The 24,195-nt window shown below is 39.0% G+C and overlaps 1 protein-coding gene across 4 annotated transcripts; it reads left to right on the forward strand.

Annotated features, from left to right (window-relative positions):
* The first annotated feature begins 1,187 nt into the window (after positions 1 to 1,187).
* Positions 1,188 to 22,035, forward strand: LOC123756477 (rho guanine nucleotide exchange factor 39). Of its 4 annotated transcripts, none has more exons than XM_045739658.2 (9): positions 1,188 to 1,315; positions 3,841 to 4,029; positions 5,489 to 5,710; positions 6,755 to 6,941; positions 7,168 to 7,331; positions 11,277 to 11,386; positions 13,672 to 13,792; positions 18,208 to 18,417; positions 20,131 to 22,035. In XM_045739658.2, exons 2-9 carry the CDS (start codon positions 3,949 to 3,951, stop codon positions 20,578 to 20,580), a joined length of 1,545 nt encoding a protein of 514 aa, XP_045595614.1. In that variant the 5' UTR covers positions 1,188 to 1,315; positions 3,841 to 3,948; the 3' UTR covers positions 20,581 to 22,035. The 4 variants fall into 4 exon arrangements, with proteins under 4 accessions (XP_045595614.1, XP_045595613.1, XP_045595615.1 ...); XM_045739657.2 differs by having other exon boundaries at positions 1,252 to 1,396; XM_045739659.2 differs by having other exon boundaries at positions 1,252 to 1,381.
* The last annotated feature ends 2,160 nt before the right edge of the window (positions 22,036 to 24,195 follow it).

Genomic DNA, 24,195 nt, shown 5'->3' on the forward strand with positions numbered 1-24,195 from the left:
TATTAGAATATCTGGAAAGGTTTGGAGTTCAAGTGACTTGTTGAAGAGCAATGCAATAGCAGGAGCTAAAGATCTGGAGGCTTTTTTTGTAAATTAAAGTTGGTATCTCCTCAAGGGCACTAGACTTGGTTTTAAGGAAAGGATTATCTCATTAACATGAGTGGAATTTGCAGGCGTTAGGTACAGAGACTGTGGATAGTTACCTGTAAGATAGTCCTGAACATCAGTACAGTACTGGAAGATGGAATATCATTTGCAAGGGATGACCCAATGGAAGAGAAGAATCTATTGAACTCAATAGCAGTATCAGAGGCTGTAAGCTGACCATCGTTATTGGACAGGAGTATTGGTTTGTTAATTAAAATCTTCTTTGATCCCAATATTTGTGAAATTGTGCTCCATGTTTTCTTAATGTTGCCCTTTGTTTGGGTAAATTTATCTTCGTAGTATTTAATTTTGGCTCTTCTAATTATTTTAGATAGCAATGATGAGTAATTCTTTGAAAATTCTTTGGAGACGATTCCTAACCTATACTTCTTCTCAAGGTCATGATTTTTATTGATGGGTTTAAGTATTCCCTTTGTAAGCCAAGGATTGTTTAGCCTTTTAGTTGTGACTTGTTTCGTTAGCATAGGACAGTGGGTGCTATAAAAAAAAAAGGCTGAGAGTTTTTTGAAGAAAAAATTTCATTGCTAAGTTGATGTCCCCTATGTTACCTAATTCGGACTCCCAGTTGACATTAGCAGCAGCAGCAGCTATAAAATTGCCTATAGCAGTTTCATTGTGCAGCCTAAAGCTTAACTTGTGACAAGTAGCCTTGTACCCTGCATGTAACCAATGTTGTAACCCTCTTTGTGTAATGAAATTTTAAAATAAAGTTAGATATATGGAATAGGGGTGGTAGGAGAAGAAAATATCAGTGTTCAGTGAGGATCTACAAGGTCTTCTCTGGGTATTCTTTACAGTATATTCTTCTCCGAGGCTATGGGTCCCTACACTTGCACCAGAGCCCATCCTTATATATATTCACCACCCTTATATATATATATATATTCATTATCCCTTAGTTGACGTTGGCCACCATATTTCGTACCTCAGTGATTTGCTCTTATAATGCCTTTCTAATTTTGTAGAAGCTATATATATATAAATATATCTTATTTTGTAACTTTTCGAACACAAGCCACCACTACCATATATCTTTCTTACTGTACATGATGTGTTGAGTCACATTAAGTTAAGTTATAAGTGAAGAGTGTGGTGTACGAAGTGACGGCCACCCTCTGGACGTCTCACAACACGCACCAGTTTGAAGGTCAATCTCTCGCTCCCCTACTAAATTAGGCCATAAATGCACCACTAGAGGCACGAATATGGAAATGTCATTGCAGTAGTAGTGAGTTATTATCCTGTGTTGTGTTATGGCAGTTGTGGCGAGGCTGTGAACACTGCAGAACCGGCTTAAAGTGTATAGATGTGGTTCTTCAAGAGTTCTGTCAGGTTTCGTGTGAAGAAATTTGTTTTTGAAGTAGATTAGTGATAATCAGCTTGTTCTAACTTAGTTAGGTGGGTTTCTAGAAGAGTTGAGTGTTTTAGGAAATTTTACACAGCTGATGTATTGGTCTTTGCTGTTTACACAGGTTTCAGATTTGAGGTGTTTCTCGAGACTAAGTATGGGTAGTTGGGGGAGTAGTTATTAAATAATAATATATTTTTGCTTCCTGTAATGTACACCAGACTCATTACTGTGTTACAGTTGGTACAGTTGTCTCGGTAGGGCAGTTAGGTTCATACTATACTTCTAATCTGTAATCCTGGGGTCAAATCCTGGGTGGGACAGTAATCGTTGGGCACGTTTCCTTTCACCTAATGAACCTGCTCACCTGGCATTAAATACATACCTGGGAGTTAATTGTCATGGAGCTGAATCCTGGGGAGTGTTAGTAGTTAGGCTGATATTGAGGTTCCCACAAGGTCTAACATATATACATCCACTGTCTGCCTGCTCCCCCCTTGCCCCTGACAAAATGAATTATCAAGGGGTGAAGGCCGTGTCTTTAACTTTATCGTGCATAATGATGCCTGTTTTGTGTAATGTAGGTATTGTACATTTCACTTCATACAGCAGTTGCTCTACATGCGCGAGTGTGAAAACCTTACCTAACCCTTTAAAACCTGACTCCATCTATGATATACATTAAGAATTTTGTGATGCATATTCTGTAATGTTGGGGGGTTACAAAACAGTTTGGTAATTTTTGGATGAAATGACCAGTCAACAAAATGATCACAATACAATCCAGTGTGCAGGAGATCCTTGCAATTTACAGCATAAATGTTCCACACTTTTGCAGTTGAGAAAATCATTACTACTAAGAATTGGCGATTATGGGGGTAATACGTTTGCTGACATGCAAAAAACCGTATTATATTTTGAAAAAAATGTAAAAATGTAAGAAATAGGTTATGAATTCACATGGGGGATGTGAGCGCAGATGAGTGTGGTGTGGGAATGTGAGAGCAGATGTGTACTCACAGATTTCTCTCCTCCCAGAAAATTGATTACATAATTAATTTATTCTCAGCTGAGTTTTGAACTGGAGTTCTGTATTGGCAATTATGGCTTCAGCAGGTCGGTGATTCAATGAGGTTATTACACTTTGGGTAAAAATGCATCCTGTTGTCTGTCCTACACTGCAGCTTGTTGCACTCTTGTCCCATGTGTGCATTACATGGACCTTTGAAAGAAGTGGTTTGGATTGCCATCTTCCAATTTGTTCAGTATTTAAAAAATCTCAATGAGATCAGCCATGTTGTCTGGCTTGTAATATTGTTAGTTCTAACTCCTTGTTATATGTGCCTTTAAAACTGTGTATGTACTGTATATATATCACCAGCTTCTATTAACTAGCACTATTCATTTATAACACTTAAGCTAAAAATAACATCTTGATGTGTATATGACGTACTTGCATTTCTAGTATATTTTGTTTAAGGTTAAGTAACCTCTATGTGAATGGTCATTGGTTCTAAGACAACAAAAAACTAACACTGCAATAGTGCACAGAGTGTAACCACAAAAATGCCAGGAACTCTTTGAATGTACTCAAATTACATATTGGAACAAAAAGGCATTTAAAATGGAATGCACACTGCTCTTACCTGGAGCATCATAAAAGTAATGATAGGTTATGAAGTGCCAATAAATGTGTGGGTGGGCAGGTCACATGATGATGACCACTCCACTGTAGGCATTGGTTCGGACATACAGCTATTGGATGTCAATCGCAAATGTATGCCAATAGCATTTTTGTATGGGAAGTAGCAGGGGAAAAATGCCACCACACAAATGGGTAATATGACTTGCCATCTGGAGGCTGCATTTGGATGTCTGGAGACTTGGTTTCATAATGAACTTTTGCATACCTACATTTTTTAATACTACTGTATATCACTATGAATATTGCATGTACAACGTCCATTCTAGTTCCATTTTGTATAACTTTTCTTTTTAAGATATTCAGTACTATAAATTTTGCAATAAACCTAATAAAACTACTATATTTTTTATTCCACTAAGAACATCAGTAACATTTAAGTACAGTACGGTACTTGAAAAAGGGTAACTTTACCCTAGTTGTGAGATTAGTTCAACTTAGATGCACCAACCTTAGCTAGGGTAAGTTACATAATTCTTTCGGGTTCCACCAACAAAATCGCACTTTACATAATGGAATTTGTTCAGCAAAATTAGTTTAAGAGCACCACTTTTATTTGTTTTCAAAACAAAGTTTGTTTGTCTCCATGTTCTTTTAACATGTATTTTTTTTACTCTTCCAGGTGGTATGAGATGGAGGCTCTCTACTCGTGTTAGCTTGAACCAATTAGAATTGCTTTCCACATCTGGCAGTTGACATTTATTTTGGCTACTTAAAAATTATATTGAACATGCCATTACGCGACAAGGTTTTAAAAGAAATAATTTTAACGGAGGAGTCTTATCTCAAGCAGCTTCACACGCTGGATAAAGTAAGTTTCATGCTATGGCTGAAGATATATATGTTGGCTCTCTTTACTGAACCAATGTTGATTATTTTTATCCTTTTATGTTAATCTCACAATAACGATACAGTACACACACTGTACATTATTTCCTCAAAAATATGGAGCTCTATATAATGGATGCCTCTGAAAACAATGGATCAAATCTGTCCATCAGATTTCCTTTCCAAAATATTTATTTCTCAAACAATAAAAATATTTTTATTGAAATTCCAGATGGGAATGCAGTGAAATCTCAAGACTTTGGTGTATTACATAAAGTAATTTCCATCAAATCATATCTATTTTCCTAGTTTTGCTGACCTTGCATTTTTATTTATAAATATTATTCAGATTAATAGATTTATTCTTTAGACATTTCAAATTGAAATTGAAATAAGTGAGAGGTATAAATACACACAAAGGGATGAGGTAGCTCAAGCTATTCTCACCCCGTAGAGTACAATGTGTTCATATATACAGTATTCAGTACTGTGTGTGTGTGTGTAATTACCTAAGTGTAGTTACAGGATGAGAGCTACGCTCGTGGTGTCCCGTCTTTCCAGCACTCTGTCATATAACGCTTTGAAACTACTGACAGTCTTGGCCTCCACCACCTTCTCACTTAACTTGTTCCAACTGTCTACCACTCTATTTGCGAAGGTGAACTTTCTTATATTTCTTCGGCATCTGTGTTTAGCTAGTTTAAATCTATGACCTCTTGTTCTTGAAGTGCCAGGTCTCAGGAAATCTTCCCTGTCGATTTTATCAATTCCTGTTACTATTTTGTACGTAGTGATCATATCACCTCTTTTTCTTCTGTCTTGTTTGTGAAGTTTCTAGAGGAAAAAGAAGTGACAAAACACATTTTCCAGTGCTGCATGCCGTAGAGTAACTTTAAATTTGAACCATGTAGTTTTTTGCAGGAAAATAATTCCCAGTTCTCGTGTAATACTTTAAACATGCTATGATATTCAACTACGTTAGAATCTAGTTTCAGGCTATTGTATCTAATATCGGTAATTATTGGTTAATATTTAAAGACTAAAGGTATCCTGTATTAAGCTCAGCAACATCATACTTCCTACAAGTCACTAAGGTTGAATAATAATGGTTGGAACTGCCTATTTCTATTAAAATTGCCCAATCTACACGCAGTATATGAGGTTCTGCTCTAATTTCTCATAATCGGGTTTACACAAATTTTCAATCTTTTTTTTTTAGATATGCATTCATATTTGTACATGCATTTGTACATACAATATATGAAGAGTGTCTGGAATGTGTGTTTACTCTTTTTGTGGGATGCTAGTTTTATGCTTCACTTTAGGTGCTAGAATTTTGTTTCTGGGAGTAGCCCAGGACTAGCCTTGGTCGACTATTTACAACTTTACCGTATTCATTATAGTGTGTTAATGCTAAATGGGACTCCATATTTGACTTTCAGTTCTTTGCAAGGCCTTGTTTGGAGAAAGGTCTCTTGCCTGAAGGCATCCATGCAGCCATATTTGGTGAGCTGCCGGCTCTACGACACATGAATGAGGAGCTGTATAAGGCTCTGGTGTCTGAAAATGAAAATGTGGGTTCTGCCTTCCTTCACCTTGCCCCTTTTTTAAAGGTGTACTCTTCTTATGCAAAGAACTATCAGAAGTCTATCAATCTTTTGCTGGTGAGTGTGCTATTTGTTTTGTCGCAAATAAACTCTTTAACATTTTTGTGATGCCTACAATCGTCATTTGCTCAAAATGTCAGTGTGCTGATGACGACTGTAGTTGTCATTTTCAACCTCTTGTCGGCTAAATTTAACTGACCTTTTTGTTATTTTATTTTACTTTTATTGCACTTTTGAAAATAGCCTCATGAAGTACAACTCTTTAGCTTAAAAATTTTAAAAAATTTAACACTTTGCTATGCATGGTAATTTTGCAGTATACATTGGATGTAAAATATTGCTAAGTGAATTTGAGCTTGGTGCAAGATGCTGATAGCACCTAAAATTGGTAAGGGGGCAAAACCTGAAAGGGTTAATATATTGATGGCTAAATTACATAGTACACAGAATAGCAGAAGTATCATGCTATTCACTTGATGTATCATTTCAGTGATGTATCATTTCATTGTGAGCAAACCAGCTTATCGTCACAAAAGATTTAATCATTCTGACAAGCAGCGATTTAATTAAGGAAAAACTTGTGTAGTGTTTTAAGGATAACTAATTAATGGGTTATTCCAATCCTTGACCTTTTTCAAATTCTGGGACATTGTCTGGTTGTTAGAGAAATAATTTTGTCCTTCCAGTTAAATGCTGTAGGCTAAGTGAGAATGAAATGGATCTCAAACCAGCAGTGTGCTGTGCAACAAGTATAGTTGCAATAAGAATTATGGAGGGAACTTAATATTATAAATTTTAATAAGGGCCTAAGGTAAAAGGCACAGTGATGAAGTCGTTGTAACAGTTGGTCTTTTCAGACTAGTGTCTTGACAGAGTTTTGCGTACTTTTTTTTATATGACCGGTGCTCAAGTTTGTAAATTTGTTTGCTGGAAATATAGTGCCTGTATGTAAATGAATTATATATGGCAATCTTTGTTAGTACTTGTACTGTACTTTTGCCTACCTATTGAATGTAAGGACAGACAGCTATATATTTTTTACAATCGCTATTCAGTTATTATTTTAATAATTACATGAAATTATGGTCATTGGTATGGTAGGAGTGGGAAAGACGGAGTGATAAGTTAAGGTCATGGATCACAGTGACAGAATCCCGACCTGAGGTTCAAACCAAGCTACCCTCGCTGCTCATCACTCCTGTGCAACGGGTTCCACGGTACCGTCTACTGCTGGGTGAGCTGCTCAAGCGCACATCAGAGGACCACCCACATTATAGTAGCATAGCAAGTAAGTTCCAACCATTCTAGATGTGTCATTCAGAAGTACCATGTCTAACAGCATGTGACACACTACTAATGCACTTTACAGATTGCAGTGTTCAGCACTGATATTCCTTAATGACCAGAGTATACTGTATTTATATCTAGTTCTAGTGTTACTACATTTATTGAAATAAAAAGTACTGTATGCTTGGTGGATTTTGTATATCGGTAAAAGGAGTAATTACTTGTAGAGGCTGTAGAAGAGGTGGGTGAGGTAGCAGAGCACATCAACCGTAGCATTAGTAAAGCAGAGAACCTTCAGCGTATGTTGATGATTCAGCGAGCCTTTAAGCGTAGCCAGCCTAACATTATTGCCCCAGGACGACACCTCCTCAAAGAGGGCATCCTCCACAAGGTATGTTTCAGATCCTGTACACACACATGGTCTTTAAATTATATTATGTACAGTATTATGTATAAAATTATATATACTAATATTTTCAAGGTATTTTGCTAACCTAACTAAAGTGTGGACACTTATCTTGAGAGGGGCTGGAATGTGGCTCGTTGATGAGATAGCATTCCCCTATCGAGTCACATCAGACTTGGGACACCTTAATGTCCTATTGGAGACTACACCCAGAACGTGGCTCCCCCTTCTCACAGAGGAACGAGGAGGAGGGGAATGCTATGAGCAATCTTGCCAAGAAAACATCCAGAAAGTCGGCAAAACAATAAGACAATGGCAAGTTGAAAGAAAGCAAAGCAATGAAACAGCCAAACAACTTTGCGAACCATTCACTCAGAAACTAGATCTAATCCCCTACTTACAGCTAGCCACCAACAGGTGGCAGCACCACTTTGAACTCCTGGTTTCAACACCATCTTGGCCTCGGTCCTGTTACTAATATTCACAAATGTAGACCTCCCCAAGTCTCTGGACTTGGTGGGTCCTGGTTTTTCCAGTATAACTGTATGCTATCAAATGGACTGTCCTGCAATTTGCTTTGTGTGTTGTTCCTGATTTTGGTATTTTATTCACGTGTGTGCATTTCAAGGGTAACTTATTGCATGGACTTGATCTCTTCTCCACCTCGAACTGCATGTGTTTATGGCAGCCCTACCCTAAGTGCTTGTTTTGGCATTGTCTCTGCCATGACAGTGACTTCTCTAATGGGTTCAGTAGATCACCCCATGAGAGGCCGTACTGCTGTGTAGGGTGTCTCGTCTTGGGAAATGCACAGGTTTTTGACTCTCCTCTGTCTATACAGCATGCTGCTGGTGCCCATTGTAACCATGTTTATCTTGTAGGCTGTGTGCAGTGTTAGTTCTCTCGGCGAGTGTACACAGTGCCTGGGCTGTCCTGCTTGGTCCTTACCTTCAGGTCCTGGTAAACCCTACGGGTCTTTGGTGTGGCTAGTTATTGTTTGGCCCAACGAGCCCACACTCGCTACTTGTGAGTCTGAGACTTGTCTGCCAGGCTTTGCTACAAACTGATGGTCATTTTACTGTATGCTTCTACTACCTGTTGGAAGGGAATTAGCCTCTACCCCTTGGCCTGTGACATTTGGATCTGCTATTTTATTTGAAACCTATGTCTTTTGTGTTTAGTTTATTGTTTTTGTATTGAAAAGACTCCACAGATGGCAGCCATTTTTAGTCATTTGCCTATTTTTTATATGGTTCGGTGCTCATGTGGTGGCCCCAGAATTGGACCGTTTTGTTTTTGGGGTTGGACTGGTGGTGTGCTTTTCACTGCTGCTACTTCCATTGTCCATCTGGCTTCATTGTGCAGAGTCCTTGTTCACTCCCCATTGCTCTGGGCTCTGGAGAGAGTAAGGGCTTCAGAGTCTTTTCTGGGGATTGCCACTTCAATACCAGAGATAATTGAGCTATTGCTTCCTGTTGGCAATCTGGACCATCTTCTTCTGAGGGGTATCTTTGACTTAGATCCTTTAGGTGTTGGTTATGCCTTCCTGTTTAGGCATTGATCTCAGCTCTGCTCCAGGGTCCTCATTTTGGACTTCCTGGGGCTGGGGAAGGGAAATGCAGGAGGGGTCCTTGGGTGCCCTTCAACACTTCCTGGTCTTTGTTTTCATCTGCTGAGGTTCTTTCACTCAGGGCGAAGGGTTTTCCTTCTTCATCTGTGTTGGAGCTGGATTCTTAGGCTGATTCCCCCTTCCCCTGGGTGTGCTTCCATGTTTCATTCAGGACTCTGACAGTTTCCTGTAAGAAGTGCCAGACCACTTGGGTTGTAGTGAATATGACCACTCCAAGCAATAGTCTGTTAAACATGGCTCTCAAGAGTCAAGCCTGGCCCCAGGCTGGACTTGGGGAGTAGAACTCTCAGAACCCCCATCCAGGTAAGCTGTTTCATTGCTTTGCTTTCTTTGAACCTTACATTTGTCTGTATTGCATTGCTACCTTTTTGGATGTTTTCAAAGTGAGGTTGATTGTGACAGTTCCCTACTTCCTGTGAGGAGGATGTGCCAGGTTCTGGCTTTGGTTCAAGGCTTCTAAGGTTGATGTGATTTAGTAGGAAGGAGAGCTATCTCAGCGAGCTAGCTTCAGGGAGTCACCGAGGTCCTACCAGAAAGAGGCGTTTCATTATATTCAATGCTGTTTTTTTTTGTTTTTCATTGTATATTGAGGGTCATTATTTTTAGTTGGTGATTTATTCAAATACTGGTACAGTACAGTACTTTTTATTCGATACACACATGATTTTATACACAACAATCACATTAATATAATATTAATAATCATTAATTTGATTATTAATTTTAAGGGGAATTGGATGTCAGGGTTGATTCAGGAATTGTTGCTGGGGGCAGGAATGTGTTCTAATAACACAGCGAATACCCCACTTTACGAACTTTTCGGGTTACAAGCCCGATTTCTTTGGAAAACTTGAATCAGGTTACGAACTTTACCTCGGGAAACGAGTTTGTTGATACGCGTATGGCCGACCTAGTGCGTGGTGGCATGGCGATTGAGCTTCAGTTTACCAGTGCTTCCCACTTAGTGACAATAGTACCTGAATTTTTTGCAAGGATTTACAGTTTTTTTTTTATTTTTGACTATTTGAACATAAAATTTATTATATATCCTGCCATGGGTCTCAAGAAAGCCAGTGGTAAGGTTCAAGGCAAGAAAGCACATGTGAGAATGATCATAGAGGAAAAACAAGAGATCATTTGTAAACATGAAAATGGTACACATGTTGTTGAACTAGCTAGGCAGTACAACAAATCTTCAGAGGAGGAGGAGGAGGCAGTAGAGGATTTCCCTTCTTCATTAATTTAGAAAATGTGTGCAGTATGGGAACTGCAAAATTTTGCTGAAAAGAATTGCTCAGATAAAGCTTTAGCAGGCCATTGCATTGATCTTATTAATGACAATGTGATGTCTCACTACAGACAAGTGTTACAAAGAAGGGAAAAACAATCTTCAATGGAACAATTTCTAGTGAGAAAGTCAAGCAGTGAGCCACAAGCAGGTCATGGTGGTATGCAGGCAAAATGTGCCAGTGTGTGTACCCCAGAGAAGTCATCACTGCCTGATGTTATAATGGAAGGGAACTCTCCTTCCAAACAGTAACACCTCTCCTCCCTCCTCTCCTCACTGTCTTCCATACGCCAACAGGAGTCATCACTAAAGGTAAGTAATAACTTGTACATATTTTTGTACTTAAGATTTGGGTGAATTAGGTATAAAATTTACTTTGAAGTTAATTTTTTGGGGAGTCTGGAATGGATTAATTCATTTTCCATTATTTTCTTATGGGAAAATTTGCATCGGTTTACGAATTTTCAGGTTACGAGCCGTCTCTGGGAACGGATTAAATTCGTAAGCTGAGGTACCACTGTATACAATTTTCAGTCGGTATTGGAATCTGAAATCTTTACTTTTATCTGCAAAGTAATTATATAAAGAAATGTATTTTATAACTTGAAGCTATATGATACTTACATATTTTCTTGACTATCATGCTGATTCTTTCTAGGTAAGATAGTGATCGGTATGGTCAAATTGTGATCAATATGGTAAGATAATTCTTAAAAAAAAAAAAGGAGTTGATATCTTTAGCTGGAAAAACCAGTTATCCAACTGTGAATCGGTTCTGTTGGTGAGAGAGTGAATTATAATCCTGTCAGTAGATCATTGTGAGCAAAAATGATCACTTAGAATATAGAATATTTCACAGAAATACTGTACCTTTAGTTGGCTTACCAAATAACACCCCATCCGTGCACTTTGCCTTGTGTTCTCTGCTACTTGCAAATTTTTATCATGACTTTGTAGCAATTTATGATCAGTCAACTATCATTTTAATAATTATGTTCTATTTACTCTGCAGGTTTCCCGCAATGGTAGCAGCTCTCAGCCACGATTGTTTTTCCTTTTCACAGACATACTGTTGTACACTAAGTTACCAACAGCAAATATTGCTAATACCTCCACCAGCAGGTACAGTATGTCATATAGTTGTCAGCTTTTTATATATAGCACAGAGTATTGCCCCCTGCCCCTTCCACCCCCATCCACTGCTGGATAGCTAGATGATAGGGATTTTTAGCAATGTTCTTTCAGTTACTACCCTGAGATATAACCATAGGTCCACCAAGGTCATTGCTAGACTCTGGAGTAACTTGAAGCCCTGTGGAGAAACATAACCTTTTAAGTGGTCTTGTCCTGTAGTCCGTGGGTGAGGAGCACAATAGAAAGAATAAACTGAATCTACTATTAATGAAAACCACTCACTGACTCCAAAAAAAAAACCATCAGGCTGCTTAATACTTATGTGAAATGATCATCGAGACCTCTGAAGATGACTAGTAATCATATTAAACTGCATAACTGATAATAACTCTTACACCAACCACCACCATGTGACAGCACTAGCTAGTACAACTAGTTTATGGGAGGTAGCTTTCCTTAATTTGTGCTTGGCACTCACCAATGAAGAATGCTGCTCTGCAGATGTTTATTTATCAAAGTTAACTGGTTATTCCTTGAGAGTTAGTTTTTGTGCAGAGGGTTCCATGATTTAGTGTTCACTTCACAGCATGGTATCCAGTCATTTTGTATGCCTGAACGTTGCAATCCGTTTCAGCTTTGTTTCATTGCAGTCTTCCAAGCTGCTGATTGCAAAGACCAAGAGCTACCAGAAATATCTGAGGCTGTATGGTAACCTATAGTGTCATCAAATTCCTGTTGAGGTTTGTGTGTCGATATTCATTTGGTGTTTGCTCTAGAAGTGTAGAGGCAACCTGTTTTTGTTTACTGTGTATTGTATGTAGGTTTTGGTAAACATGTGCCAAGTAGAGTTTGTTCTTGGCTGGAATGTCATCAAGGAGTGTAGTCCAGACATTTGGTTGGTTAATTGCCATGCTTCAGAGAGGTATTTTACCTTGTTTTCTATGCTGGTTATAGAGAGCCTGTCCTGTATGAAGCCTGAATTGACTGCATTAATTTTTTCTGGGTTTTGCCTGGTATTGCCATTTATGGCATGCCTCTTCAAAGTTGAATCAAAGGGTCTTTTTCATTACTGGGTGTGTGACTTGTGCCTATACTATAGACTGCAATCTTCGCAGAGGCTTCTTCCTGCTGTGCAGTTTATGGGGTTACAGTTCACTTGCATATTTTTGCACTTCAGTATAGGCACTTGTGATCTTTTCCTTTAGCTGTCATGGAGTCCGAGCAGCTTCCTCTTTTATTTATTTATTTATTTCTTCATTTAAGAGGACATTGAGATTCTCTGTTCATTGCCACTTGTGTGAAGTCTTTTCAGGACACTGCTCCTCGTCCTGGTTCCACCGGTAGTCCTGGTGGAACCTGGACTTCAGTTCTCAGCTGTACAGGCACAAGTGGCGATATGGTTGGCAGCAGTGGTTACAGAAAGTTTCAGCTCATGAGGTTCAATCCAGAGCTCGAACCCAATTCCAACTTTTGTCTGGTTAGTGTTCTATCGTTCCTTTCTGCCCCATTTTGGCAGGTAGTTCCTGGGTTAGGTTTTGATTCTGGTGCCTCTTCATCTTTAGACAGAAGGGTTAGGTCCGCAGTGTCATCCAAGAGGATGTCTGGTTTCACTTTGATCCTTCCTAGGCTTTAGTATCTGGCTGGAAGCGACCTGTTACCTGGTGGGAGATACCGCGTACTGTACTGTATACAGTACTACTTCTCAGTTTGAGGTAGATACTCCTTGGGTCCTCCCTAGATGTGTTTTATCAGATGTTTCACTTGAAGTGTATCCTGTTAACAGTCAATTATACATTACTGCCCTTACCAGCAATATCAGGGCTTAGCTCTGCAGTATGTCCAAGTTCCCAAGTTGCCTTTAGTGTTCGTAACAGTGGACCAAATGCATGCAAGAGAGAAAGGAAAGTTTTTGTTTTTCAAGAAATTTGTTATTATTTATATGGAGTTTCAAGAAATATCTTCTTTTAATCAGTACCCGTACTGTACTCTTTTTATCATTTATATTTCCTAATATGTACAGGAATTTGTTTTTATCCTACTGTATACTGTACTTTTCCTCCCTTATATGTAAAACAAAAAATACAGTATAATATAATGAGTACAGCCTTTGTTTGTTGCATTCCTTACATACCAGCCTGGGAATACACTTCTTACCTGCCCTTTATGATTGAACTGTATATAGTATGTTTATCTACTATACTTTGTTTTAGTTGTAATTGGCTAATATGTTCATATTTAAACTGGAATTGAATAACTTGATATTTGTTTAATAGTTCAGGAGATGTTTTGGATGTGGAATACAAACCAAATTCACTGGAGTGCTGCTGTTTGCTTCCACTACGCCATTGTTCTGTTGTTTCTGTGCTGGGCAATGGTCAGCAAGGCCTCTTCAGGGTAAGTGTTGTGCAGATTTCACATTTGTAATTTACAGATGCTGCATGCATGTCATGATAAAAATTAAATCAACATTGAAGAAATAAGTACTGTATAATGCATGAAAAAGTTTTGATCAGTTGAAGAGGAGCTGAAGCATAAAATAACTTTTCTTACTTCCTACAGTTAAAAAAAAAAAAAAAAAAAAAATATATATATATATATATATATATATATATATATATATATATATATATATATATATATATATATATATATATTTATTTATTTGTTTTACACACACACATCAACTTGCCCCTTTCCTTTTCTGCATGGCAGCTAAAGAGGTCACAAGCAGGTTGTCCAGCGAATTCAACATCTGGTTCTTGGACGATGGCACCCTGGCAGGGACACAGGAATCCCTGCTAGGAGATCTACAGCTAGTGAAATCTAAGGGAGAGGAGTTAGGCTTCACCCTAAACCCATCAAAGTGTGAAGTCATTTCATCCAGCCACCCAATCATAGATGCAGTACGAATCTTATTGCCAGGAACCCCAGTGATCGCTCCCACCAACAGTGTGCTGCTAGGGGCACCTCTGGGCTCGAGCATCATTGAGGTAGTCCTCGAAGAAAAGCTGAACGACTTGAGGAGGATGGAGGGAAGAATAGGGGCTTTGGATGCTCACGATGCTTTGTACCTTCTCACAAGGTGCCTGGCTTTGCCCAGACTTACCTATTTCCTCAGGTGTGCTCCCTCCTTCGACAGCCCAAAATTAACGGAATATGACTCCCTCCTGAAGTCAATAACTATGAAAGTGTTAAACCTCTCCCTGCCAGATGACTAGTGGGACCAAGCAATGCTCCCAGTTAGACTCGGGGGGGGGGGGGGGGATATAGGTATTCGCAAAGCATCACAGTTAGCATTGCCGGCATTCTTATCCTCGACCAGTACTACAAGTGAATTAGTGAATGAAATACTACCAGAATACCTAAGGAACTCCATTGAGATTCATGATCCCAAATTTGCAGAAGGAGCTGGTCAGTGGGACACTCTTGCCAATTCACACCCTCGACTAACTTTTCCAAATGACGGCAAACAGGCCAAATGGAATAGCCCCATAGTGGAGGACATCGCCAAAGCTTTGCTGGAGGCAGCTTCTGAGAAGGACAGAGTGCGTCTCCTAGCTGTGCAAGCCCCCCATGCTCGGGACTTCCTGTTGGCAGTCCCTAATTCCACTTTGGGCACCCGCCTTGACCATCGGGTCCTAAGTACTGGTGTTGCCCTGGGCCTTGCCATCCCTATCTCCACCGAACACTGGTGTATTTGCGGCTATGCACGGGCGGACCAATACGGCAGCCATAGTCTCATCTGTCGTAAGACACAGGGAAAGATTGCTAGACATGAAGCAGTCAATGACATCATCAAGAGAAGTTTGGCTACAGCTGTGTCCAGCACAAAGGGAAACTCAGTCGTGCAGACCTGACAACAGTCACAAACGCCCAGATGGAGTCACCCTGCAGCCATGGAGGGATGGTAAACAGGTCGTGTGGGACTACACGTGTGCGTTAACATTGGCTGATACATATCTACCTCACAGTACAGCTGAGACATGTGGGGTGGCCACCTTCAGGGAGACCCAGAAAACCAACAAGTACAGAGACCTAGAATGTTGTTACAGGTTCGTGCCGATAGGCTCCGAGACTTGGCGCCTAGGGTAAATGTGCACTTAAGTTCTTATAGGAGGTGGGGGAGGAACTCATTGGGAAAACTAAATATTCACAAGAGGCCAGTTTCCTGTTCCAACGCCTCAGTGTCGCAGTTCAGAGGGAAAATGCGTGCTGTATCCTGGGTATGCACCCAACCTCCGAGGAGCTGGACAAGGTCTTCGAACACTGATTGTTATATTGTTATATATATGTGTGTGTGTTTTCTGTAAACTGTAGCATAGCAATAAAATAAAATAAAACAAAATACAGTGGGGCCTCGATTTACAATGGTAATCCGTTCCCAGAGGTGTATCGTAAGTCGAAACGATTTTTCCCATAAGAAATAAAGGGAATAGAATTAATCCGTTCCACACCCTTAAAAATATTAACTTAAAAAAACATTCTATACTGAATACAATTTTTTTCTCGAACTACAATACAGTACATATGTTTATCTTACCTTTATGGAGGACTCTTGATGGCGTATGGAAGATGGTGATGAGGGGGAAGGAGGAGTGTTACTGTTTGGAAGAGGAGTCCCCTTCTATTATGACATCAGGCAATGAGGACTTCTCTGGGGTACACATTCTGGCACATTTTGCCTGCTTACCACTAGGATCTGCTTCTGGCTCACTGCTTGATTTTCTCACTAGAAATTGCTCCATTGAAGATTGTTTTTCCCTTCTTTGCAACACTTGTCTGTAGTGAGGCATCACATTGTCATTAAAAAGAGCAATGCAACGGCCTGCTAAAGCTTTATCTGGGTGATTCTTTTCAGCAAAACTTTGCAGTCCTTCCCATACTGCACACATTTTCTTAATTAATGAGGAAGGGACATCCTCTACTGCCACCTCTTCCACCTCCCCTGAAGATTTGTTCACTAGCTAGTTCAACAACACGAGTGCCATTTTCATGTTTATGAATGATCTCTTGTTTTTCCTCTATTGTCATTCTTGCATGTTTTCGTATGTTGAACCTTACCACTGATTTTCTTAGGACCCATGGCATGATATATAATAATCAGTTTTATGTTCAAAAAGCAAAAAAATCACCACAAAAACAGAATTTCTTATAAGCATAATCGTCACTAAGTGGGCAGCTCTAGTAAACTGAGGCAGGTCAGCCTGCGTGACCGGGAACCATGCGCTCGGGGTTAATGTTATGCCAGTTGCTTTCTCTAAAATTCCTATATGATCTTCAGAAACCATGGGCCTTAATGCCAGAGGAGGACATGGCAGAGAAAAAATAAGCAGTGAATGTGTCGCACATTCTGAGTTCATACACCAAATCATAAGTCTGTGGATGATTTGACTTAATCACCCAGTGGATAAGCTTGGACAGATGTGCCGTGGACTGTGGGCTGAGAAACTTAGTGGTAACTGATGGCATGTAAATTATCCAAATACATTGACACTTCATTGACTGGACAGGGAGTGTGAAGAATGACAAGGTGTATGAACCAGGCCAGAATGACATCAGTCAAAGATACACGACACATTTGTGTAGTGCAGTCTTCAACAGTGAAGGAGTTTGTTCTGATATCCCAGACCTAATCAAGTTCACTGACATTACTGAGGAGGTGAGAAGTGAAATTTTAAGAGGTTGACTACTTTGACTGGACGGTAGAATGATGGTCTTGCTTCATGCAGGTCGGCGTTCAATCCCCAACCGTCCAAGTGGTTGGGCACCATTACCACCCCCCCCCCCCTCCCACCATCCCATCCTAAATCCTAATCCTGACCTCCTCCAAGTGGCATAATGTCTTGGGGCTTTCTCCTGATAATTAAAAAAAAATTAAGAGGTTGACTAAGAAGTTGAAGTAACCCAGCAATCACAACCTCAAGTCTATTGCTAACATTCTGACCTATGTCATCTTCCAGCACAGTATTATGACCTTCACAGTTATCTGCTGTCACAATATTATGACATTCACTGTCATGTTCTGTCAAAGTATTATGATGATCATTATTTTGTATTAAAAGAGACTGATCATGGGTTTCATACATACTTGATCTAGGTTTGGCTTCTGTACCATTCTTAGATATGCTATACAGTATTGACTTATTTCTCGAAGCACTACCAACATCTGTATCAGATGGTTTGATTTGATGACCTTCATGACCATGAGCAGGTGGGTGAGACATCACATAAACCCGTCCCCTTTAGATGGTGGGCCAGGATATTTGACAAGGTCTTGGTCATCATGTGTTTAAGACCACTCATCGTCTTGCATGAAGTCTGTGTCCTGTGGAGGCCAGTGCAGCTATCATCAAAGGTCACACACTCTGCCTATGTGTGAAAAGAAAATATATTATTTAATTTTATGTGATAAAATAATTCTCATTCTTCAGAGGTCTTGAATTTATCTGTATCAAAACAGGATAGTCTAAATATATTTTACTTATTGTTGTGTGCTTGATTGAAACAAAACTGTTCATCCTCCTTTGTAATTAAGACTCATATTTTTCTGTAATTTTAATGTAGCATTTCCAGCCAACTTGATTTCATAATATGCTGTTATTTTGGTTGGGAAACAAGTTTTCCTAAAACTGAACAAATCCACAAGGGCCGTGACGAGGATTCAAACCTGCGTCTGGATACAGATCCTCGTCACGGCCCTTGTGGATTTGTTGTTTAGTTTTCCTAAAAGCTTGACACTACGTCGAAAACTAGAAAGTACTTTCACATGTAGTATTCATTAATCCCGTAAAACATTCTGCCTTTCTTAGCTCAAGTGTGAATCGGAAGACATGCTGTTGTATAGCAGTGATAACACAGGAGGCAGCAAATGGGTTTCTACATTGATAGAAGCCGTGCGAGAAGCAGTCGATAAGAGGAAAACTTTGCGTAAGGACTCCAGCTCCAGAAAGCCTCTGCGTAGGCCAGCATTGCGCAAGCTTACCATTAAGGGAGATCCAGAACAGCTAATTGCTCTTAAGGTAAGCATTTTATGATAATTTGTATATAGGTATGACATTCAAATTTAAATTACCAATTATATAAAACTATATTTTCTACTTTAAAAAATACTATATTATTTACTTGGCACTCAATTATTGTTGATCATCTTCCTCTTTCTTAGAGCAAACAATTTTATTGTGTGTTGTAACTGTTTGCCACACACATTCCTGCTCTCTTCATTAGAATGAAATTTTTACATTATAGTGTGAGTTGAATCTCCAATTTATTCCTGGAATTCTTCTCCAATTTAGTATGCAATTTTAATTTTTGTTTTGGCTTGCTCATCATTATCTCGGTGTACTCCCAACAGAGGTGTCATATATAACTACTGCATCTCCACACACACTCAAGCATAATTCACCTTTCAAGAAATTTTTACTGTAGGAATTACTATTTATTTTCTTGACCACTTGTAGAGCCCAAGTTATTTATTTCTCTTGCTCTTAACTGCTGACCTTCAATTTCTCTCAATACTGTTGTAATTTATCTAAGGAGCCATTGAACTATTATCAGATAAATAATTTGGTACCATATAATTTCTATTTCATAATCTAGTGCCTGTGTTTTTAATTAGCTTGCCTATTTAATTCCAAGTTAATACCAATTATCCAGTATAAAAAACATAACCGGTATATTATTTGATAATCATTTATAAGAAAAACAATAGAAGCCTTGATGAGGATTTGAACCTAAACACTGGCTTCAAGTATATGCTCTAACCAACTCAGCCATGACATGCTAAAAGCCCTGCAACCTGGTATTCAACAGAGTCCTCTATGGGTCCTGAGACTTTCACTGAAGACCAACCAGTGTTTGAAGCACTGCCTGTATACACACTGCCTGTAATCTAGGAATTCTATCTACAATGCTTCTCTTCAAATGCACAAAGACATTTGATTAATAAATTACTATGATGTATTAATGAGAAAATCAGTAGAAGCAATGATGAGGAATTGAATCTGCACACAGGGCTTCAGTGGAAGCCTCAGGACCCCTAGAAGATTTAGTTGAAACCCCCAGGTTGCATTCCTTTTAGCATGTCGTGACTGAGTTGGTTAGGTTGTATACTTGGGAGTACCCAGTGTGCTGGTTCAAATCCTCATCATGACTTCTACTGATTTTCTCATTGATATATCATGTTAATGTGATTTCATTGTGCAGTCATTTATAATATACAGTAATTCAAATTTATCAATTGGTAAATTAATTGACTCAACCATTTGTCTTCTCTCCTAATCTCTCTCTCTTAAGTGTTACATCATTTTAGTAAAATGCTTAGAGATTTCCGATGCTTAATGAGATGCAGTGCAAGATATTTTATTTCATATTATTTTCCAATATAAAGTAGCCATTCCTTTAACTACTTTCCAGCCGTGCTTGTTTTGTGCTTGGCATCTGGGAATGTGCGATAGTCAACTAGGTAAATCCAGACTTGCCAGAGATCGAAGAATTATTACAGAAAAAATGTAATAATGAAGAGAATAAATAAATTTTAAGGAATTATTTTTGTATCTGTTTAGCTGAAAATGAAAGTACAGTATATTGAATTATAATACAGTATACTGTACTTGTTTACTACAGTATTGGTATATCTAATATATTTAATTTACTTTGGAATTAAAAGATTAACATTGGCTTGAAATGAATTTATTTGATCAGGTCCGGTATTTTAATGCAAATCTCTGTATTAGGTTACAAGTCATCGAGATGAGAACCGAGAAGAAGTACTTAGCCCATCAAGATTACCTGTACCTGAATCCCCTAAGGTCATGAAAGGTAAGGCGGCATTCAAAAGAACACATGATTCTCCTGGTTCTCTAATGACACAGTTGCTTCAAGCACAAGACTGTCTGACACCACCCAAGTCATGGCTGTCACCCAGTAAGAAGCACAAGGCTACGCCAGAAAACAAGACTGATCGAAGAAAGGCAGAAAAATTTAAGAGCCCTTTGCCTGTACTTGACTTAAAAAAGGCAAGAGTTAACATTCACGTGACGCAACGAACACCTTTGTCTTTTACATGTGATCAATCGGGGAAAATCCAAAAGGAGAGAGTGACTGTGGGCAGAGTTACTAGTGCTCGACCATCATACTCTCCTCGGTGTTCTCCTCAGTATAAACCCTCCCCACTAGCTAGATAATGCTTTCAAAGCCTTGGCTCAATGTTTTGGCAATTTTATATACAGACATGGTAGCATACTTCATTTTAATTTTTAATATGATGGTATGTATTTTATTGTTTTAATTTTTTATTTAAATAACATGTTCAAACAGAATCTACATATCTCATTGCATCATGCACAGTATATACATAGTACTTAAAATGATCTATGTAAGTAAGCAATATTTTTATATGTAGTTCAGTACTGTATATGGAGTATTATTGTAGTGTGTGTGTGTGTGGTTACAGTAACATGATAAGTGTATATTATCTGCACTCATCATGTTACAAAAAGATACAATACAGTATCAAATTACACAATTGTTTAAAAAATGTCTTCACAGTGTACATGTGTAATATTTTAGTTTAATAATGTGTGTTTTGAATTTCTCTGTACCGTAGTAGGTTTAAAGTAATTATATTCTGCATTTATACATAAGTTCTGTATGATAAATGTGTACCAGAAGTTGTTTGTGTAATATGTTGTCAAACATTTTGATGTTATGAGGATAGATGTCTCATATTAGTAAGAACAGTACATTTCATTATGTCTATAAGCTTTGTCTTCCTTTTGCTACTTGAAGCTGCTGCAGTTTGGTGTAATGAATGTATGAACATTAATGCATAAGGGTTGTTTTCCAGAAACTTTGAAATGCAGCACGCATCAGTGATGACTGTAGTGTGCGAACATTTTAGGAGATACATACTGTACTATACTGTAATATAAAATGAAAACAGGTGAAGCAGCTGGCTCCATGGTCTTATGACAAGGTATATTGAACTGTCATGAATATCTAAATTGATTGACCCAATGGGCAACCTCCAAAACATTATTTTAATATATATTTACAAGTGGATGTTAAGACAAATAGTGGGTTCATGTATAGCAATGATTGGGTCCCGAGCTGTCTTGATAATTGAGAGTTTACCCTAATAGAGCACATCTCAATGATTTTGAAAGGATGAGAAGTAGGAAAAGGTGGGCTGCAGTAAGTAGTAACTGCTAAAATTATTATTCCAGCATTGTCTGATATGCATTATTCAATACAAATTAAATTATAATTGCATTTTGTAACACCCAGGATATAAAATTCAAGCCCATACTCTTAAATTCTAATATACTAGTAAATTACATAAAATGACAGCTAGGGGGAGCCTTTATTGGGTGGCATTTTGTTCCAGCCAAGGCTCACTTTCATAAGTTTTCCCAATTTGTCAGCAGTTTGACTGTCATACCAAAAATTCATGAAACAGCTTTATGCTGAAAAATTATAATTGTCAATCTATAAATTTAACTGAATAACCAGACAGACTAGTTCTATGTGTACCTTGTACTAATACTTAAAGGAGACTTTAAAAATATAAGTATGTTAAAATTAACTAATTTTTATATAATGTAATGCCAAAGATGTATGTTATAAATATAACTTATTTAGTCATGCTTTTTCCAATCCTCTACCTTAATTGTTTTGAGTAAGATGAAAAATTCTTTGAAAGTATAAAATTTCTCCTTATCCATACTTGGTGGTGTGCTCGAACCTCAACAATGAGTATCATTAAAATTATCTTGACTGGAAAAAAATATGAAACGGTAAATCTGTATTCAATTCAAATGTATAAAATACATTTTACCGGAAGTCCTGGTAGTACAGTCAGATTTGTTCTTCAAGCACAATTGAGAATTCCGGGTTTGAATCCCAGGTGGGACAGAAGCAATTTGGCACATTTTCTTTCACCAAATGTCTGCTCACGTAGGAGTAGGTCAGCTTGTTGTGGGGGTTGTACAGTCGTGCATATCCTTATTGAATGCCCTGACTTCCAGGATGAGCGTGTCTTTCTTTCCAACTGTCCCTCGATAGAATTCTTAGCGAATCGGATACTTTTGATATTGTTCGCCTTATGCGTTTCTGTTCTCGTATTGGCATCCTTGGTGTTATTTAGTGCCCTCTGATTATTCCGCACATTCAACGGTGCTATATAGCCTTCCCGGTTTGGTGCCTTCTTTTGATAATTACTTACTTTACTCACGCATGTGGGCCCATGGCAATTTTGCATGGACCTGGCAAATTTTACTCTTTGAACTGTATATGCTCAGGATGACCCTGCCTTGGGTACTCATCTAGCATTGCAACTGACAGAGTTCTTTCTCTGGTGTGTTTGGGAGTTTGTCCCAGAGAGGTCTGACCACTTGGGTGAGGAGCTTTGCGTAGGGGTGGCGTACAAGTTGCTGACTCCTCTGGGTAGGCTCTAGGTTGGAGGCATCCTGTATGGTTGTGAAGGGGGGTGCATTAGGGTACATGTGGTGGTTTACATAGCAAGCTGTGGATTTCCTTTGTAACTGTGTTGTTACAGGCTGCAATTGGTGTGTGTTTTTAGTGTGCATCCCTAGTGCCTGGGTGTCCTGGGTGGCTAGCTACCTTCAAGCTTTGGTAATTCGCCTGTGGGTCTACAGTGTGGCTTATGTTGGAGTGACTTGTCAAGTCTGCACTCACTATGTGCAAATATGCTCATCAGCCCTGCAAGTTCAAGTATGTTTATTGAGATAAGAAAGAAATACATCAGCCCTGCTACTAGCTGACGATCACTCTCTTTGCCTTCAACATGCTGCATGTCGAGTCAATGACAACTGCAGCTTTGAGTCCTATGATACATGCACACAATAAGTCTCCATTCTCTGAGCCTGCATCTTGTCGTAAGTTTACCAGACAGCTGACGCTTTATGGACAAGGTGCTTCTGTATTCAGGTTCTCGGTTTGGTGCTCATTTGAATGCCCTGGAGTCGGCACCTATGATGTTTAGGGACCCCTAAATTGGAGGGGTTGGTGAACTGCACCTGGACTAAGTCCACACATCCTCTTCCTTCCCTTGCAGGGGTTGTTCACCCTACTTCTGTTCTTCCCTTCTGGTTCTGAAGGTTCTGAGGCCTTCCGAATCAGGGCAGGGTTTAGCTTGGGGTATATCTTGGCCTTCTCTGGGGGCGGCCCCCATCCACTTCAGCAGCTGAAGCAGTTAAGCCTTCTCTTGCCACCAGAGATACAGAGCCTTCACTCACAAAATACTAGTTGGCAACATCATTATTGCCAGATTTTTTGTGCAATCACTGCAAATTACAAAATAAAACTAAATGCTTAGTGGACCGATTTCTTTTAAATAAAGCTCAAAGTGTAGCCAATGATTTAAGCATTCTAATGGTAATAAAAACATTGTAAAAAGTGGTTAGGTGCCTTTAATCACAAGGTGAGCAAGACTGGCAGCTGATTAGCTGGTTCTCGTTTGCCTGGGCTGCCATCTGGATGCATCAAAGTTAGGCAACCAATCTTCCTGATAGCACAGCATTTGACATACTTTACACAAGGCCAAAAACTAATGTACAAAAAAATAGCTGCTTGCAAAAATTGACGTGATGTCCTGTTTTCTGTTCCATGAGTCCTCGGGTTGGTTAGGTTCAGGCACTTTAGTACAACAGTTTAGTGAGGTCGGAAATTCTCAAGAGGACAGGTTGAGTTAGGATTGCTCGCCAATCCAATCCAATCCAATTTTTTAATCTAGCAATGCCAATTTGCAGTGCTTGCCTCTGATTTTATTTCTGTCCTCG

This window comes from Procambarus clarkii, chromosome 25, assembly GCF_040958095.1.
Source record: "Procambarus clarkii isolate CNS0578487 chromosome 25, FALCON_Pclarkii_2.0, whole genome shotgun sequence".
NCBI lineage: Eukaryota > Metazoa > Arthropoda > Malacostraca > Decapoda > Cambaridae > Procambarus > Procambarus clarkii.

What these genes read in the sequence shown, in the direction of transcription:
- LOC123756477 (XM_069331341.1), top strand. Translation starts at nt 4,573, where the DNA reads ATGAGAGCTACGCTCGTGGTGTCCCGTCTTTCCAGCACTCTGTCATAT. An exon ending in ACATTATAGTAGCATAGCAA is followed by an intron (nt 6,942 to 7,167) that starts GTAAGTTCCAAC and finishes AATTACTTGTAG; the next exon opens with AGGCTGTAGAAGAGGTGGGT. An exon ending in GTCAGCAAGGCCTCTTCAGG is followed by an intron (nt 13,793 to 18,207) that starts GTAAGTGTTGTG and finishes TGCCTTTCTTAG; the next exon opens with CTCAAGTGTGAATCGGAAGA.